The sequence below is a fragment of the Gorilla gorilla genome, chromosome 22, assembly GCF_029281585.2.
Source record: "Gorilla gorilla gorilla isolate KB3781 chromosome 22, NHGRI_mGorGor1-v2.1_pri, whole genome shotgun sequence".
Taxonomy (NCBI): Eukaryota; Metazoa; Chordata; class Mammalia; order Primates; family Hominidae; genus Gorilla; species Gorilla gorilla.
The window spans coordinates 39604042-39622284 of NC_073246.2; the positions used below are offsets into that span (position 1 = coordinate 39604042).

Consider the following 18243-nt stretch of genomic DNA (forward strand, 5'->3'; position numbering starts at 1 on the left):
TACTTTCCGATTAGGTTCCTGTGCCTTTTGTTCTATGGAAAGGAGACCGCTCCTACCATTGAGCTCCATGCAAAGCCCTTTACTCACGTTTTCACTGTTTGCTGCATTTAAAAACCCTATAGCAAAAGTTTCACACCACCACCGTAAAAGAAATTTGTTAGAGGTTGTGACCTTGCCTGTTGGGTACAAGGAGGTAGAAACATGGGACCCATGGCTTTTCCCTAAAAGGGATCACAGGATTAAGTTACTTGTCACAGGTTGATGAAGGGATCACAGGATTAAGTTACTTGTCACAGGTTGATGAAGAACATGGGCCAGCCTGCTGGTCATGCAATTTCAGACAATATAAACCACCTGAATCTCAAGCTGAAGACTTAAAAGCATAAAAGGGCTGATGGTATCAGGAAAAAGGACCCCAAAGACACTATTACTACCTCAAAGAACAGTAAAGGCCTTAATGAATTAGGGTTCTGGTTTATACTTTCCCCGTGAGGCAATATGGTTATCTTGAGTCCTAGCTGATGGCTCTGTTTTGGGGGATGCTACATACAAACATGGGCAGAACCTGCTTTGCTGTTGGGATGTGTAACGTGCAAATTTCAGACATGAGCGAAGACGTCAGTAAAAACAGACCATTTTCTCTATTTCCTGAGCAGATCATCTTCCCTAAAACATCCCAATGATTAGCCATTAACAGCAGGAGGGCCGGCGGGATTAAGGTGAATGGATCTTCAACTTTTTTCTTTTCTGCTAGAGTTATTTACTGTGTCTGTCTGCAGCTTTATACTTACTGGGAGCTCAGCAGGTTGAATGTGGAGAGATACTAGGCACTCACTTCATACAAAAGAAAAACCAATGCTATAGGCCTTATAAATGACTCTCAAAGAATGGGTGAAATTGCATTTTTATTAAAGCAGTTTGTCAGGCTTCCTTTGAAAGGCTTAACTTCCTCCTTCTAACCTTCCTCCTTCTAACTTGGTAACAAATAACCTCAAGTATTTAAATTAGTAATGTTTTAAGGCCATTTAAAACATGCTTTAGAGACAGATCAGAGTTTAATTTAGGTAAATATTTGGAGACTTAAAATATATTACATGGTGATCTTTCATTGTTCATTAATTTATTTTCCAAAGGGCTTTAAAAAACTAAATGGTTAGGCTTCTTGGTGGATATGCTTCAGGTGAGACATGTAGGCATACTATGTCATGAAGCAAGGGGATGTTGTCAATATTGAGTGAGGTTCAGTATTCTAGATCTTGTAATAGATAAGAACATCAGGTCCAGTTTAAAATGAGCATCTATCCCACAGCCATCCCAGGATAGAACACATCTTACCTGTGGCTTCCACCATTCCTTCTAGGATGACCACAATTTCCAGTTCCTCTTTGGGCAGCTGGGCTTTGGAGATCTCCCAGAAAGGACTCTGTTGGTTAATTTCATGGCTAATGATCAGCGGTGACACCAGAAACAGACGGTCATCCCCCGTGTAATACCCTACGTTGATATCCGTCTGGTTCAACGGGATGAACTCCCCCTCCGAGGTCTGTTTGGATTTGATCAACTTGGCTCTGATGGAAGCCTCCACAATGTGGGAATTCCTTAGGTCCCCTACCCGGAACATCAGGCACAGTTTCCCATCCCGCATGGAGATCACTGCATGGGTGGAAAAGACCAGGGTCTCTGCCCTCTTCTTGGGTTGAGAGATTTTTACAAACATGCATCCCACCATGAATGCATTGACAATGGACCCCAACACAGATTGGATTAAGAGAAGAATAATTCCCTCCGGGCATTTATCTGTGATGACCCGGTAGCCATAACCAATGGTGGTTTCTGTCTCTATTGAGAATAAAAAAGCAGAGACGAACCCGTTGAGGTTGGTAACACAAGGAGTCCAGGAGGGGTCCTCTATGTGGTCCATGTCTCCCCGTATGTATGCGATCAACCACCAGATCATTCCAAAAAAGAGCCAGGTCACTGTGTAAACCATGACAAAAATCAATAGGTTGAATCTCCACTTCAGGTCCACTAAGGTGGTGAAGATATCGGTCAGGTAGCGATAGGTCTCCCTCACGTTGCCGTGATGAACATTGCACTTTCCGTCTTTCCTCACGTACCTCTGGATTTTCCTTTTGGTCCGGTCTCGGCTGATGTGTCTTGGCAGGTCATCCCTGGCCTGCTTAGGCAACTTTGGCTGGTGAATGGCCACTGGGCTTTCGACGTCCTGATCCATGGAGTCGCCCTCCAGGACGTTAGCTGGTGGTTTGGAGAAAAGAAAAGAAACACTGAATGAAAGGCTGGCTTTTTGAGGACAATGGAACGGCACACTTTGTATGGGCTGGTGAAACCAAATACCATTTGTGTAGCTATAAACAAAGTAGACAAAGCCATTTTTATTCCACACCATCTGGATAGGCCTCTAGTTGACTTGGACTTCTGTGCTCTTCGATCTAGTTTGTGTAAGTACTTCACCATCCTGCCCACCAGGACGGAGCTTATTGCTGCAAAATTGTGTCCCTGCCAGCAGGTTCTACTGAGTCAGCTCTCACAGAGGGATGCCTCCCAACTCTGAGACGCTGTGGCATGGGAGAGGCAGTAAGCTCTGATGAAGGAGTCCTCTTTAGATTCAGACAGGCTTAGCTCTACTACTTAGCAACTCTTAGTGGGCTCTTGGCCATGATATCTGTTATGGACTGTATCGTGTCCTCACCAAATCCATATGGGGCTTGAGCCCCAACCCCTAAGGTGACAGTATTTGGAGATAAGGCCTTTAAGGAGATAGTTAAAGGTTATATGAGGCCATAGGGTTGGGGCTCCAATCTAATAGGAGTGGTATCCTTATGCGAAGAGGGAGAGACACCAGGGGTGCACACAAACAGAGGAAAAGCCATATGAGACACAGGGAGAAGGTGGCCATCTGCAAGCCAAGGAGAGAGGGCTCCTAGAAACTAACCCTGCCAACACCTTGATCTTGAACTCCAGCCTCCAGAACGATGAGAAAATAAATGTCCATTGTTTAAGCCACCCAGTCTGTGATATTCTATTATGGCAGCCTGAACTGACTTACAAGACACTATCCAAATTCGTGAGCCTCAGTTTCCTCATTTACAAAATGATCATGATACCCAACTCACAGTGTTGTTATAAGGTTAAACAAAACCATGTATGTGATCTGTGCCTGCATGTAACAGACTTGCAATCAGTATTTTTTTGTAATAAATTGTTCCCTTGTCACTTTCCTTATGTTTAGGGCAAGAATCTTGAACAAGCTCTTTGAACTATTGGCCAAATTTCAGGGTTTAAAAAACATTTCTGGTTTTTGTCGGTAAGTATGCATGCATTATACTTTAATGGTTGATTCAATGCCAACGTAAGTAAAAAAGGGTGGGGAAATGTTCTCTCTGTCCGTGTGCTTACATATTTGATTTGGTTTCTGCCTCCTCAACATTCAACATCTGTAATTTTAGCTTGTGGTTATTTTTTTTCTTTTAAAAAAGTTAATTTTTTTTTTTTTTTTTTTTTTTTTAGAGATAGGGTCTTGCTCTGTCACCCAGGCTAGAGTATAGTGGCACCATCATAGCTCTCTGTAGCCTTGATCTCCTGGGTTCAAGTGATCCTCCCACCTCAGCCTCCTGAGTAGGCACAGGAGGCTCAGGCTTATGCCACTATGCCTGGCCAATTATTTTATTTTCATGGAGACGGGGGTCTCACTATGTTGCTCAGACTGGTTTTGAACTCCTAGTCTCAAGCCATCCTCACACCTTGGCCTCTCAAAATGCTGGGATTACAAGCATGAGGCACCATGTCTAGTTATGTTGTTTCTTATGGCTTTCATGACTAATGCACTGGTTCAGTCATTAGTTAATAATGCATTAGGAAAGCTCTCCTAAAACTTGAGTGCAGGGGAATACTTGAGTGCAGGGGAATTTTGGAACCGATTTCTGCTGTTTAAAAGCATATAATCCACTTATGAAATTATTTATTTGGCCAATAATACTAAAGTCTTCTAAAAGTTTGGTAAGAAATTTCTTCCTCCAGACTTAAATTCTGTGTCCTTTGACTCTGCCATGTGTTTCCTTTATGGACACTCTGTTTTTAATCTTGGTTAAAGGAGAAATGTCATCTGTCCACAAACCATCCTTTATCTGAATAAGAACATAGCCGGAGATGGGATTTGAGTGCCACCAACCTAACTTATGAGTTCACCTTGCTCATGGATGATCAGTTGCCTTAAAAATCAATCTCCTGGATCTGTTTTTATGTTTCAGCCTCAGGAAGAGACAGCATCTGTTCTGCAGAGCCTACTCTCTAGTCTGACAGCTTTGACTTTTAGATGATCGCCCTCAGTAGTCCTTCATTGAAAATAAGAAAAGTCATTCATTTGTAAGAAAATTTGCTTTTTTCCCTTTCTTAGAACAAATACCAGGATAGGTGTTGATGGGAGGCTGTTGAGGTTGGGAGGGCTGAAGGTATGGTGGGTGTGTGGATCGAGGGCAGGGGCCATGTCCTTCTCACTGGAGGTGGGGTGGGATGTGTGGATCGAGGGCAGGGGCCATGTCCTTCTCACTGGAGGTGGGGTGGGATGTGCGGAGGGAGGCAGAGGCCATGTCCTTCTCACTGGAGGTGGGTTGGGATGTGTGGATCGAGGGCAGGGGCCATGTCCTTCTCACTGGAGGTGGGGTGGGATGTGTGGATCGAGGGCAGGGGCCATGTCCTTCTCACTGGAGGTGGGGTGGGATGTGCGGAGGGAGGCAGAGGCCATGTCCTGCTCACTGGAGGTGGGGTGGGATGTGTGGATCGAGGGCAGGGGCCATGTCCTTCTCACTGGAGGTGGGGTGGGATGTGTGGATCGAGGGCAGGGGCCATGTCCTTCTCACTGGAGGTGGGTTGGGATGTGTGGATCGAGGGCAGGGGCCATGTCCGGCTCACTGGAGGTGGGGTGGGTGTATGGAGGCAGAGGCCATGTCCTTCTCACTGGAGGTGGGTTGGGATGTGTGGAGGGAGGCAGAGGCCATGTCTTTCTCACTGCTGCTACCACCTACATGGCAGGGTGTTCTTCTCCTTGAATGGTCAACTCTGAGCTCTCACTGCTAATTTTGTGCTCAGTGGAAGTCTCTAAATATGACTTTCTATGGAATGGTGTCTGGGCTCACACTGTGCCTGGCTGGGGAGACCTTGTCTGCAGAGCCCTGCGAAGGGTCCAGCAGGCCTGCTGTATATCTCGTCTTGACCGCTGGGAGGCTGCCCAGCTGTGCAAAGCCACCCTAAGCTCTTGTCTTTCTGAGTCCTTAAGTGGAAGAAGAGGGTTTGTCAAATTAGCTGATTCTCAAGTCTTCAGTGATATATCATACTTAAAAAAATGTTACAAAGGAAATTTATTCCTGCCTCCCCTCCATCTCCAATTTGTAGGCTTTATCCCTTTTCTGACTAAACTGCAAACCCCCAGCTCCAGGCAATTGTCCTGACCTGTCTTGAAAGGTTAATGAATGAGTAGTGATCAGTGCTCTGGAAAGTCTGGGGGGATATCTGTTACTCCCCTAAAATCCAGTTCCTCCCAGGGCTGGACCACATTTCCCATCCTCTTTGCATCGAGGGTTGGCCATGGTGATTGAGTCTTGGCCCATCTGGAGTTGAGTGTGTCTTCCTGGGCCATTGTCCTAAATAGTGGATGTGTCCCCTCCTTATGCCTTTGCCCCTTCTGTGGGGGACAATGAAGTCAAGAGGTGAAGGAGCCTGGATCCTGAGTCATGGGTGGAGAGTTGCTATCTGTCTAGAAACCAGAAAAGCAATGATTGTGTTTGACCCATTATATATTTTGCATCTGTTTTCAAATTGAGCCTTATCTCTAATGTTGTGGGCAGAAATATATGACACCTATAAGCAGATAGAAGAGTGGTCGGGGGAATGGTTGTGGGAAAGAGCAAAGACAGAGAAAAGAAAGCCGAAGATGAATGTCTTGGTTTAGTGTTTGTAATGAAATTAGTCTGGGGTTAATTAAATGCTTGTGTTTGTTATTAGGGGAAAAAATGTAATGCAATGCTACTTCATTGCCTTTAAAAACCAACAAAAAGTAAACACTGCATATTCTCATAGGTGGGAATTGAACAATGAGAACACTTGGATGCAGGGCAGGGAACATCACACACCGGTGCCTGTTAGGGGGTGGGGGATTGGGGAAGGGATAGCATTAGGAGAAATACCTAATGTAAATGACGAGTTGATGGGTGCAGCACACCAACAATGCACATGTATACCTATGTAACAAACCTGCACGTTGTGCACATGTACCCTAGAACTTAAAGTATAATAATAATAAAAAAATACAATAACAATGGGAAACAAAAAACAACAAAAATTTCAAAACAAAGAGAAAAAGCCAAACCTCCCTGGTAGTGTGTTTGGAAGGTGGCTCCGGTGGGTCCCTCACAGGTGAGGCCGTGGGTGCAGGCCAGGTGCATCCATGGGGAGATGGGGAGGGAAGGCTGGGCCTTGCATCATGGCAGCTGGTGGGATGAACAGGCATGGAGTTGAGAGAAATAAAAAAAAGCCAAGGAAATGTGAGAGTTCTGGGAGAGAAGAGATGAAGGAGGAGCCCCGAGGGGCCAGGAGGAGGAGAGGGTGTGGGGCATGGGGTGGGTGAGAGCAAAAGAGGGGCCAGAGCCTCAGGGCTGTGTCCAGAGTCATCACAGGGAATGGGGCTAGGGAGAGAGGGCGAGTCCAGGTCTGAGCAGGGAGCGGCGGCTCAGCACTCACTGGCATGCATGCAGATGTTGCAGGGTAAATATAGAAGGAAATGGTGATCACATTTTGCGACATTTCTTTCTTTCTCGGAATCCCAGGTGTGAATTTGAGCGGGGGATCTGAATCGCATCTCCAGGAGCATTTTGAGCTGCTCCGTAGGGCAAGTTGCAGCTGTGGTTGGGAGAGCAGACATTTCTCCCATGTTACTGCACAGCTGATGACACAGGCAACTTCTTACCACCAAGGATAATGTAGAGGGGGTACACCCTCTGTTAACCATGAAATGCTGCACAAATGTGCAAAGGGACCCAAAGAATGGTGCTGAGAACTTTGATGATTTACTTGCCTTTGAGAGTAGCTTTTCAGGATTTTGGCTCAGAGTAAACGTGGGCCTGTGTGAAGGTCAGTTTTTCTCCTCCTCTCTTTTGTTTCTTTCTCCTTCTTTTAGAAAAATGATCAATTTACATGGAACTAGCTAAGGTACAAAATAGCCTCATGTTGAAATTTAATCTGAAAGAAATAATAATAAATGACAGAGCCACAGCTGGGCGGAGCCTTGTCCTGGAATCAGTGGGACTGTGTTGTTGCATTTCAGGTACAGCTCTTGTTGCAGGGAAGACTCCCCTGGTGGCCCTGGTCTGTAGTAGATGTTTCTTACATTTCAAGTTGTATATGAATTTTGCAGGCGAAACTTCCAGTATCCAAGAAAACATACAAAAAGTACTTTGAGACTTTTTAATGTCATGGGGAAAACCTAGTTGAGGAAAACCTAGTTGAGAAAAACAGGATAGATCTCTAATGTACCTGCAAAGTCAAAGATTGGAAGGAAATACACCAGATGTGAATGTTAATAGGGCAATTTTGGGTGGGGGGGTTCATGGGTACTTTTAATTTTCTTGTTAAACATTTTTGAAATTTTCTAGAATACATTTATATTACTTTTATAATTAAAAAAACAAATTGCCAAACAACACATCGAGACACTCTTGATACCTGATTTTTGATACCTGATTTAAGAAATGTATCACACAAAGAGCTAAATAATGATAAAGCACTTGATCTGAAGGTATCCCATCCCATACAGCTGACAGTTTAGAAACGGAGACATTTGCTTGACCTGAATCCAAGAAAATCGTAACTAAACCCTACAGGGTCCTTATTGGGGGTATGAATTAGAAGGAAAAGTGAGTTTGCAAGTTTGAGACAACTTGAGGAGTGAAACCTATAGGACAAGTCGAGTCAGCTATCCCTGTAACTGTCCAGGGGACCTTGAAGGAGGAGGGTGTCCAGGAGGCCCGGGGGCTGGGGGCGCTGTCACTGTGAGCTAAGGTGAAAGGGACAGATGTCATCTTTCTCTTGGGTTTAACCAAGTGTCAGTTGTTTGGGCAGTGCCCTTAGTGACACAGAAGTGTGGTTTCTTCCTCATCAAAAATCACCCCCAGCCCACAGAATGGGAGAAAACATTTTCTAGTCATACATCTGATAAGGGACTGGGATCCAGAATATATAAAGAACTCTTACACCTTAACAAAAAATAAACAACCCATTCAGAAATGGGCAAAGGACTTGAATAGACATCTCTCCAAAGAAGATATCCAAATGGCCAATAAACAAATGAAAAGAAATTCTTCATTACTAGTCATTAGAAAAATGCAAATCAAAGCCATAATGAGATACCACTTCACATCTATTAGATGGTTATTATTTTTAAAAAAGAAAATAGCAAGTGTTGGCGGGATGTAGAGAAATTGGAATGCTGGTATATCACTGGTGGGAGTGTAAAACAGTGCAGCTGCTATGAAAAACAGTATGTTAGTCCCTCAAAAAGTTAAACATAGAATTACCATGTAATCCAGCAATTGCACTTCTAGGAAACCCAAAGGGATTGAAAGCAGGGACTCAAACAGATACTTGCACACCAGTGTTCATACTAGCATTATCCACAGCAGTGAAAAGGTGAATACAACTGTTGCGTCAAGAAATGAATGGCTAAACAAAATGTGGTATGTACATACAATGTATTATTACTCAGCCTTAAAAAGGAAGGAGATTCTGATATATGCTACAACATGGGTGAACCTTGAAGACATTATTTAAATGAAATAAACCAGACACAAAAGGACAAATATATGGAAGGAAATTCTGATACAGGCTACAACATGGCCTCATTGGAAACAGATTTCCGCTGGTTGGAAGTAAGTTAAAACAATTTGGAAACAGAGATCGGAGAAAGGGGCACTGGGGAGGGTATCAGCAATATTACATTTAAATTTGTCTTGGGTGTAGAGCAGGATGGGTTAGCCCAAGGTAATGGTGAGTATGTGCTTGCTTCCTGATGGCTGAAGACTGGGATGGTGGGGGCATCTGAAAAGCAAGCACAGGAAGTCCTAGCCAGAGCAGTCAGGCAAGGGAAAGAAATAAAAGACATCCAAATAGGAAGAGAAGAAGTAAAATGATCTCTCTTTGCTGATAATATGATTCTATACCTAAAAAATACTAAAGACTCTGCCAAAAGGCTCCTGGAACTGATAAACAACTTCGGTAAATTTTCAGGATGCAAAATTCAATGTACAAAAATCAGTGTCATTTCTATACACTAATAATGTTCAAGCTGAGAGCTGAATCAATAATAAAATCCCACTTATAATAGCCACACAAAAATAAAACACCTAGGAATATATCTAACCAAGGAGGTGAATGAATGATCTCTACAAGAACTACAAAACACTGCAGAAAGAAATCAGAGATGACACAAATGGAAAAACATCCCATGCTCATGGACTGGAAGAATCAATATCATTAAAACAGCCATATTGCCCAAAGCAATCTACAGATTCAATGCTATTCCTATGAAACTACCAATGTCATTTTTCACAGATTTATAAAAACTGTTCTAAAATTCATATGGAACCAAAAAAGAACCTGAATAGCTAAAGCAATCCTAGGCAAAAAGTGCAAAGCCAGAAGCATCACATTATCTGACTTCAAACTACACTATAAGGCTACAGTAACCAAAACAGCATGGTACTGGTACAAAAACAGACACATAGACCAATGGAACAGAACAGAGAACTCAGCAATAAAGCCACATACCTATAGCCATCTGATCTTTGACGAAGTTGACAAAAATAAGCAGTGGGGAAAGGACTTTCTATTTAATAATGGTACTGGGATAGCTGGCTAGCCATGTGCAGAAGAATGAAATTGAATCCCTACCTTTCACCATATACAAAGATTAACTCAATATAGATTAAAGGTTTAAATGTAAGACCTCAAACTATAAGAATCCTAGAAGGAAACCTAGGAAACACCATTCTGGACATCAGCCTTCGGAAAGAATATATGACTACGTCCCTTGAAAACAATTGCAACAAGTCAAAAGTTGATACGCAGGCCCTAATTAAACTAAAGAGCCTCTGTACAGCAAAATAAACTATCAACAGGGTAAACAGAGAGACAACCAAGGTAATGGGAGATAATATTTGCAAACTGCATCTGACTAAGGTGTAATATCCAAAATCTAAAAGGAATTTAATTTAACAAGGAAAAAAAACCCCATTAACAAGTGGGCAACAGACATAAACAGACTTCTCAAAAGAAGACATACAAGTGGTCAACAAACATATGAAAAAATGTTTGATCATCAGAGAAACACAAATGAAAGCCGCAGTGAGATACCATCTCACACCATTCAGAATGGCTATTATTAAAAAGTCAAAAAACAACAGATGCTTGTGAGGCTGTGGAGAAAAGGGAAACTTATATACTGTTGGTGGAAATATAAATTAGTTTAGCCACGGTGGAAAGCAATTTGGAGATTTCTCAAAGAACTCAGAGCTGCCATTCAACGCAGCAATCCCATTACTGAATATATTCCCACAAGAAAATAAATTCTTCTACCAAGAAGATACATGCATTTGTATGTTCATCGCAGCATTATTCACAAAGAGTAAAGACATGGAATCAACCTAGGTGTGCCCATCATTGGTGGACTGGTTAAAGAAAATGTGGTACAATACACCATGGAATACTACACAGCCATGAAAAGAATGAAATCACATCCTTTGCAGCATAGTAGGCGGAGGTCATTATCCCAAGTGAATTAACGCAGGAACAGAAAACCAAATACTGTATGTTCTCACTTATGAGTAGGAGCTAAACACCGAGGATTAATGGATGTAAAGATAGCATTGGGAGACACTGGGGACTACTAGAGGGGAGAAGGAGGGACGGGCACAAGGGTTGAAAACCTATTGGTACTACGTTCACTAAATGTGTGACAGAATGTCGTACTCCAAACCTCAGCATCAAGCAATATGCCCATGTAACAATCCTGCACGTGTACTCCTTGAATCTAAAATAAAAATTGACTGATAGAAAACAAATAAAAAAAAAAAAGAAAAGCAAGAACAGCATGTGTAAAAGTCTTTAAAGGCATGAAACAACTTTGGTTGGGAGTGGCACAGATTCTGCACTGCTGGTATGCGGTGTGCGTGGAGGAAATGAATGGGAATGGGAAATGAGAAAAGAGAGGCGGATGAAGCCCACGCTGGGCCCTGAAGTCCTCTGTGCTAGACTAAGGAGATTGTTTTTAAACTGGGGAGTGATATGATTGAGTATTTTGAGTGTTTTAGAAAGGTCTCTGAAGAGCAGTGGTATGGAGTATAGATTAGATGGAAGGGTTGGCAAGCATTCTATAAAGAGCCAGACGGTAAACACTTTTGCTTAATGTGTTGCTTTCAGGAAACACAGGTCTCTGTTGCATATTAAAAAAAAAAAACTTTTTACAACCCTTACAACATGCACAACTATTACTAGCTTTTAGCTCATGGGTAACACAGGAAGCGTCTGCAGTCTGGCTTTGACTCACTGGGCAGTCAGTTGTTGAAGGGTGCCTGTAGGAAGGAGAAATGGCCAGGTGCTGAAATAAGGAGGCAGCCACGGGAGTGAAGAGATGGCAGTGGATTTGGGGCTAAGAAGTAGAACTGATTTAAGTTGGAGACTAGTGAGTGTGGAGGGGAGTGGGCAGGAGAATGACCCAATGGCGGTTGGGTAGTATGGTGGTCGAGACAGGAAGAATGGATTTTGGATGGCAGAGGATCATGTTCGTTTGGGCATATTCAGTTTAAAGTATCTGCAGACATTCAGGTGAGTTCTCCTGTAGGCACCCAGGTGTGTGGGGCTAGAGCTGAGGGCGACCTGGACCTGGAGCAGTTGCAGAGGAAGCATTTCTCAAGGGCATTATTCACTGCAGGCTGTGGGACAACTGATTGCCCTCCTGGAAAAAAAACGATGAGTCTTCTCCTTATTCCTTTTATTAGAATAAATTCTAAAGAGATCAAGGATTTAAAGGCAAAAAATAAAACTACACAAGTGTAAGATGTCTTAAAAAATTCTAAGATTTAGGCAGGCCTTTTTTTAACCATGACAGAAATCCAGAAACTATTTTAAAAGAATATTTCTGACAATGTAAAAATTATAAATGTCTATTAAAAAAAAGGAAAAATATTTACAACACGACACATATATATTCCCAGTTTACAAAAGCAATAAATACCCCAACAGAAAAAAATGGTCAAAGGAAATAAATGAGGAGTTTCTGATAGAAGGAATATGGATCATGAGATCAGAAGTTCCAGACCAACCTGGCCAACATGGTGAAACCCTGTCTCTATTAAAAATACAAAAATTAGCTGGGCATGGTGGTGCGTGCTTGTAATCCCAGCTACTTAGGAGGCTGAGGCAGGAGAATCGCTTGAACCTGGGAGGCAGAGGTTGCAGTGAGCCAAGATCACACCACTGAACTCCAGCCTGGGCAATAGAGCAAGACTCTGTCTTAAAAAAAGTAGCTAGAAAACATATAAAAAGACTGTCCATCCATGGCAAAGGAAAGCAATACAAATAAGATAAACTTTGTTACCCTAAGATTGGCAAAATTTTAAATAAATGACAAATGAGTATGTGAAAGGTGTGTGTTGGGAGAGGAAGTGTAATTTCATACTTGTACGTATTATGTGTAATAGCACAGTCTTTCCGGAAGGAAGGGTAAGAGTAGGTATCACAATTTAGAAATGAAAATTCACCTTGGACTGACAATTCAGGGTCATTTATTCTAAGGAATTAACATAACAAATATTCATAAATTGTATGCAGGGATGTAGTACAGCCTCTTTTATAATAGTGAAAAATCAGAAACAACCCAAATGTCTATCACCAGAGCATTGGTTAAACATACTGCTGCAGATATAATCAATGGAATACCATGCAGTCATTAAAAATTATTTTTCAACATTTTGGGATCTTCAACTCTTTGCAAAGATTATCTTTTCAACGAAGCTTACATTTATTTATTTGTTTTTTGTTTTTTTTGAGATGGAGTTTCACTCTTGTCACCCAGGCTGGAGTGCAATGGAGTGAACTCAGCTCACTGCAACCTCTGCCTCCCAGGTTCAAGCAATTCTCCTGCTTCAGCCTCCCAAGTAGCTGGGACTACAGGTACATGCCACCATGCCTGGCTAAGTTTTGTATTTTTAGTAGAGACGGGGTTTCACCATGTTGGCCAGGCTGGTGTTGAACTCCTGACCTCAGGTGATCCACCCTCCTCGTCCTTCCAAAGTGCTGGGATTACAGGTGTGAGCCACCACACCTGGCCAGGCTTACATTTAAAATCTCATCCATTACCTCCCAGTACTCATGGTCATCCTTCCTTGTTTTACTGTTTTCTTTTTCTGTTGTGTTTTTCACCTTCCAATATGGTAGATGTTATTGTGTTCATTTTTAATTGTCTGTTGGCTCTTGTCAGAAGGCACGTTCCAGGAGTGTAGGGATCTCTTTCTGTTTTATTCACTGCTAGAGCTCAGGCCCTGGAAAAAGCACATGGTACATGGAGTAGGGCCACAGCCCTTATTTATTGAATGAGTGGGTGTATGTTTATTGACCTGGCAAATTGTCCATGCCACAGCATTAAGAGAAGCAGCAGCATAAGAAACATATGGTCTACTTTGCAAATATTGCCATCTTACAGTAATGTGTGCATGTTTGTGAATGTGTGTGTATGTGTGTGTGTAAAGAATGAATGTTCTCCAAAGTATAAATTTTGATTAATCTCTGAGTTGTAAGTTTCTGTGGGTGTCTTTCCTTTCTCTTTTAATTCTTCTATTTAAAAATTTCCCCTAATATGCTTCTACCATCTAAAGAACCAGTAGGAAACATAAATCTATTTCTATTTTGAATAACCAAAACAAATGCTGCATAGAGCTACTGGGAGCTGTCCATTGGACTTGGCAATAGGGATTCACTAGTGTTGTGGATTGAAGGGTTCCCCTCCAAAGTTCGTATCTACCCCAAACCTCAGAAGGTGACCTTATATGGAAATAGGGTCTTTGCAGATATCAATAAGGTAGGGGTCAATATATGATCATATTGAATTAAGGTGGGCCCTAAGTCCAATTAGATGTCCTCATAAGAGATGAGCAGAATTCACAGGGACATAGAGAAGCAGCCAGGTAAAGACAGAGGCAGAGACTGCAGAGATGTGGTCTCAAGCCAAGGAACACCCGGAGCCAACAGAAGCTGGAAGAGGCAAGGAAAGATTCTCCCTTTGAGCTCTTGGAGGGAGGGTGGCCTGCTGACACCTCGACTTTGGACTCTGACCTCTAGATTATGAGAGGATAAGTCTCTTTTGTTTTAAGCTGCCCAGTTCATGGTATTTGTTATGGCAACCCCTGGAAACTAACAGTAGGGGTGACTTTGGTGATGGTGGTGTTGGTGGAGTGGTGGGGTCTAAGGCAGATTGCAGTGGGTTAAGGAGTGACTCACCTGTGAGGGAGTGAGGGATGTTGAGTGTAGATGAAGTATTTAAAGGCAGAGAGGGCTGGAAGGGAGCTGAATGGAGTGAGGACTCACATGTGTGTGTGTGTGCATGGATGTGTGTGCATGTGTGCACATGTGTCACGGGTGTATATGTGAACTGGGGGAGTGTTGAATACTTTTACATGTTGAGAAGGAGCCAAAAGAGTTCAGGTTGATGTTATAAGGAAGAGGGATAGCCGGTTATAAGGAAGAGGGATAGTCGGGTGTTTGATAGAAGTCAAGACAAAATGCTGCTGAGACCTCTGGTAGGAGGGTAGGCTTAAATGGAAAAAGTGATGAACTTCATCCCAGAGAGGTGGGGAATATTTGGGAGGAAGGGAGAAAGATGGGGGAGAAACAGAACCTTGGAGACAGTTCTCTTAGGGTTTGTATCACAAAGAAGCCTCAAACTGGCTCATTTTTGAGTGTGAATTTCAAGAATGCTCTATTTCAGTTGATTCATTGAATTGAATCTGCATCTAGCAACAACAACAACAACAACAACAACAAACTGAACTCAGCGTAATCACAGATCAAGCAAAGCCTTCTGCATCTTGACTGGTCAAGAAAGGCACATATAAATGAGTATTTGTATATCCATGTTCATAGCAGTGTTATTCACAGTGGCCAAAAAGTGGTAGCAATTCGAGTGTCCATCAACAGATAAATGGATAAACAAAATGTGTTCTATCCATACAGTGGAGTATTATTCAGCCTTGAAAAGGAAGACAATTCTAACACATGCTCCCACATGGGTGAAGCTTGAGGACATTATGCTCAGTGAAATAAGCCAGACACGAAAGGACAAGTACTACATGATTTCACTTATGTGAGGTTCCTAGAATAGCCAAATTCATAGAGACAAAGCAGAATGGTGATTGCCAGGGGCTGGAGCAGGGGGATTGGGGAGTTAATGTGTAATGGGGTCAGTTTCTGTTTGGGAAGATGAAGAGTTCTGGAAATGGATGGTATTTCCATTTACCTTGAATGTATCATTGAAGTGTGCGCTTTAAGAATCGTTAAAATGATAAATTTTATGTTAGGTATATTTTACCACAATGAAAAGGAGATTGTGCTTAAACACAGAAAGCATAAATATATTTAAAATGAGAGATCAGCTTGTGACTGCATTCTTGTCTTATTGCAGGAAGAGCTTACAAAGAGCTACGATGCTATAGCTCCAGACTGAAGAATGGTGGGATTTTGCCATCATATTGATTCCTGCGATCTTGGATTTATAACCAGTTACTAGTTAGTGATGCCTCTGGGTATGTATATGTGTGTGTGTGTGTGTGTGTGTGTGTGTGTATATGTTTGAATTGCAAAGCAGATGTAGAGAAAAGCATATGGAGAGAGATGCTTCCATTTTATGACCTAGACACATGTGAGAGATAATTCAGAGTTGTAGTTACAAGTGGAACCAGAAGTTCAAAATCAGTAGTTTCCTTTTGGTCCCTTGCCCTGATGTTTATCCTTTGGCATAAGTCCTTATCTGAAGTCTTGCCCATCAGCGACTGGTGATAACACTTGTCATTTGTGTCTGTGTTGTCATGTGAAGGTGAGCTGGTTTTGATTCGCTGTGTCCCTTCAGCTGTTGTGACTAGGGAAGACTATTCTAATCAGCATTCCAGACAGACCAGAAAGTTTGAAGTCATAGGTGTATGTGGTAGAACAGATCCTACATCCCATGAGGACCTGGTGACAGCTTCTAAAGGGTAAAGGGTCCTATTAGCATTTTAGCTTGGGGACCCCACAATGTGAATTTAAATTTAGAATGTCTAGTACCCACTGCAAGGTCAAAACACTGATGTTGGCTGCTCATGGCATATGGCTGGGTAAAATGTGCAATTTCATTGCTTAAAGGAGATAAACGCCAGGTCACTCTGGGCTGGATAAAGGAGACAGATATTCAATACCCTGATTCTTCTTCTTTTTGGTGGGGGACAGGGTCTCACTCTGTCACCCAGGCTGGAGTGCAGTGGTGCGATCACAGCTCACTGTAGCCTCAACCCTCTGGGCCCAAGCAATCCTCCCACCTCAGCCCCCTAAGTAGCTGGGACTATAGGCACGGGCCACCATGCCTAGCTAATTTTTGTACTTTTTGTAGAGACAGTGTCTTGCCATGATGCTCAGGCTGGTCGTGAACTCCTGAGCTCAAGTGATTCAACCACCTCGACCTCCCAAAATGTTGGCATTATAGGCGTGAGCCACCATGCCCAGCCCCTGATTCTTCTTTAAAGCAATTTCAAGAATCAGGACTGTCTACAGTTAGAACCATTAAGAACCTGCCATGACCATCATGTACAGCGATATAGGTTGTCCGCTAACAAAGATGCCCAGATGAGAGGAGAAAGAGGGTGGAAACCTAGTCAATGCTTCCCCTGCCAAGACACATGGCCGTTCACAGGCCTGAGTCCACCCAGAGGAAAGGGCACCTGTGGTAATTTGCACAAAGGCACTGTATGGGCTAGCAGCAGTCCTGCAACCTCAGATGTCATTTACTTCATCCTCCTTTTTTTTAGATGAACACATGAAGAAAGTGAGGCCCAGGGAAGCCAACAGATTTGCCAGGAGGCAGAGCTGGAGTGAGCTCCCAGACCTTGGGATCCTAGGCTGTCCGTTCCTCCTTCTGTGTTTCTCTGAAGCAGTGGCTGCTTCAGGCTATTGTCTTGCCCAGGGAATGTGGAGTTGGTGGTTTCCTTCTGAGAGCAAGAAGAAATCTATTGCTCCTGATTCTTCCAGTGTGGAGCTTGGAGACAGCCAGTCCCGGGGAATCCCAGCTCTGCTGCCCACCAGCAAAGGGACCTGCAGCCTTAAGTTTCATATGCAAAATAGGGTGAAATGTCCACCTTGCTGGGTTGCTGGGAGAATGAAATGACATAATGCACTTTGGGAGCCTGGTGACAATGTGCTTGGCTATAGTACCTGGTGGGCCTGGGTTGGAATCCAGTTCTCCCAACTCCAATCTGCAAGTATTTGTTCAGGCCACTTCTGCCTCAGAGTCTGTTTCCTCAACTGCATAATGAAAACAATAAGACCTACCTTAAAGAGTTACTGTGAGAAAGAAAAAAATCCTGCAAGGATGGCACCTGGTCCACAGCAGCCATTGAACAAATGACAGCAATTATGATAGTGTCTGGGTCGAAGAAGGTACACAATTTGTAACTACAATAATCACTATTTTTATAAGCTCAACATTGTCCTGGAAACTGTGGGAAATCCAGAAATAATCTAAGAAACAGATGGGCAGACCCATCTGGAAGCTAAGAGCCTGCTTGGTAACACAAAACCTGCGTAGTGCCCCATATCAATGTGCAGTTGCATTCTACACTGTGGACAAGAGGCCAAGAATGTTCTAGTGCATCAGAGACAGAGGCCAACAGTGGCTGGACTAATTGGCAAAGGCATCACAAAGGAGGTGGGAAATTATTGTGGCTCTGATGTGTGAAAGGGAAAAAGCCAACCCTTACTGAATATCTATTATGTGCCAAGTACTGGGCGGGGCACAACAGCCCACAGCGGGAGTATTGACCCGTTTTACAGATGAGGCAGTGGAGGTGCATAGGGTTCAGTCACTTGCTGAAACTTACATGTCTAATATACGGTGGGGATAGGAGATTGAACCCTCCATCAAGTTGGTCCCAGTCTGAA

General features: G+C 43.0%; 1 protein-coding gene and 1 long non-coding RNA gene across 2 annotated transcripts in view; one reads left to right on the plus strand and one right to left on the minus strand.

Moving 5' to 3' along the window:
* Positions 1 to 18243, minus strand: part of KCNJ6 (potassium inwardly rectifying channel subfamily J member 6) — a 305527-nt gene that overhangs the window by 98108 nt on the left and 189176 nt on the right. Inside the window, exon 3 of the mRNA XM_004062781.5 lies at positions 1336 to 2256. Coding sequence (XP_004062829.1) covers positions 1336 to 2256 — 921 coding nt within the window. The remainder of the gene's footprint in view (positions 1 to 1335; positions 2257 to 18243) is intronic.
* On the plus strand, positions 1361 to 18231 carry LOC129529366 (uncharacterized). Its single transcript, XR_008674865.2, has 4 exons — positions 1361 to 3325; positions 4269 to 4383; positions 15740 to 15860; positions 17115 to 18231. It is a non-coding gene; the product is annotated as an uncharacterized lncRNA (long non-coding RNA).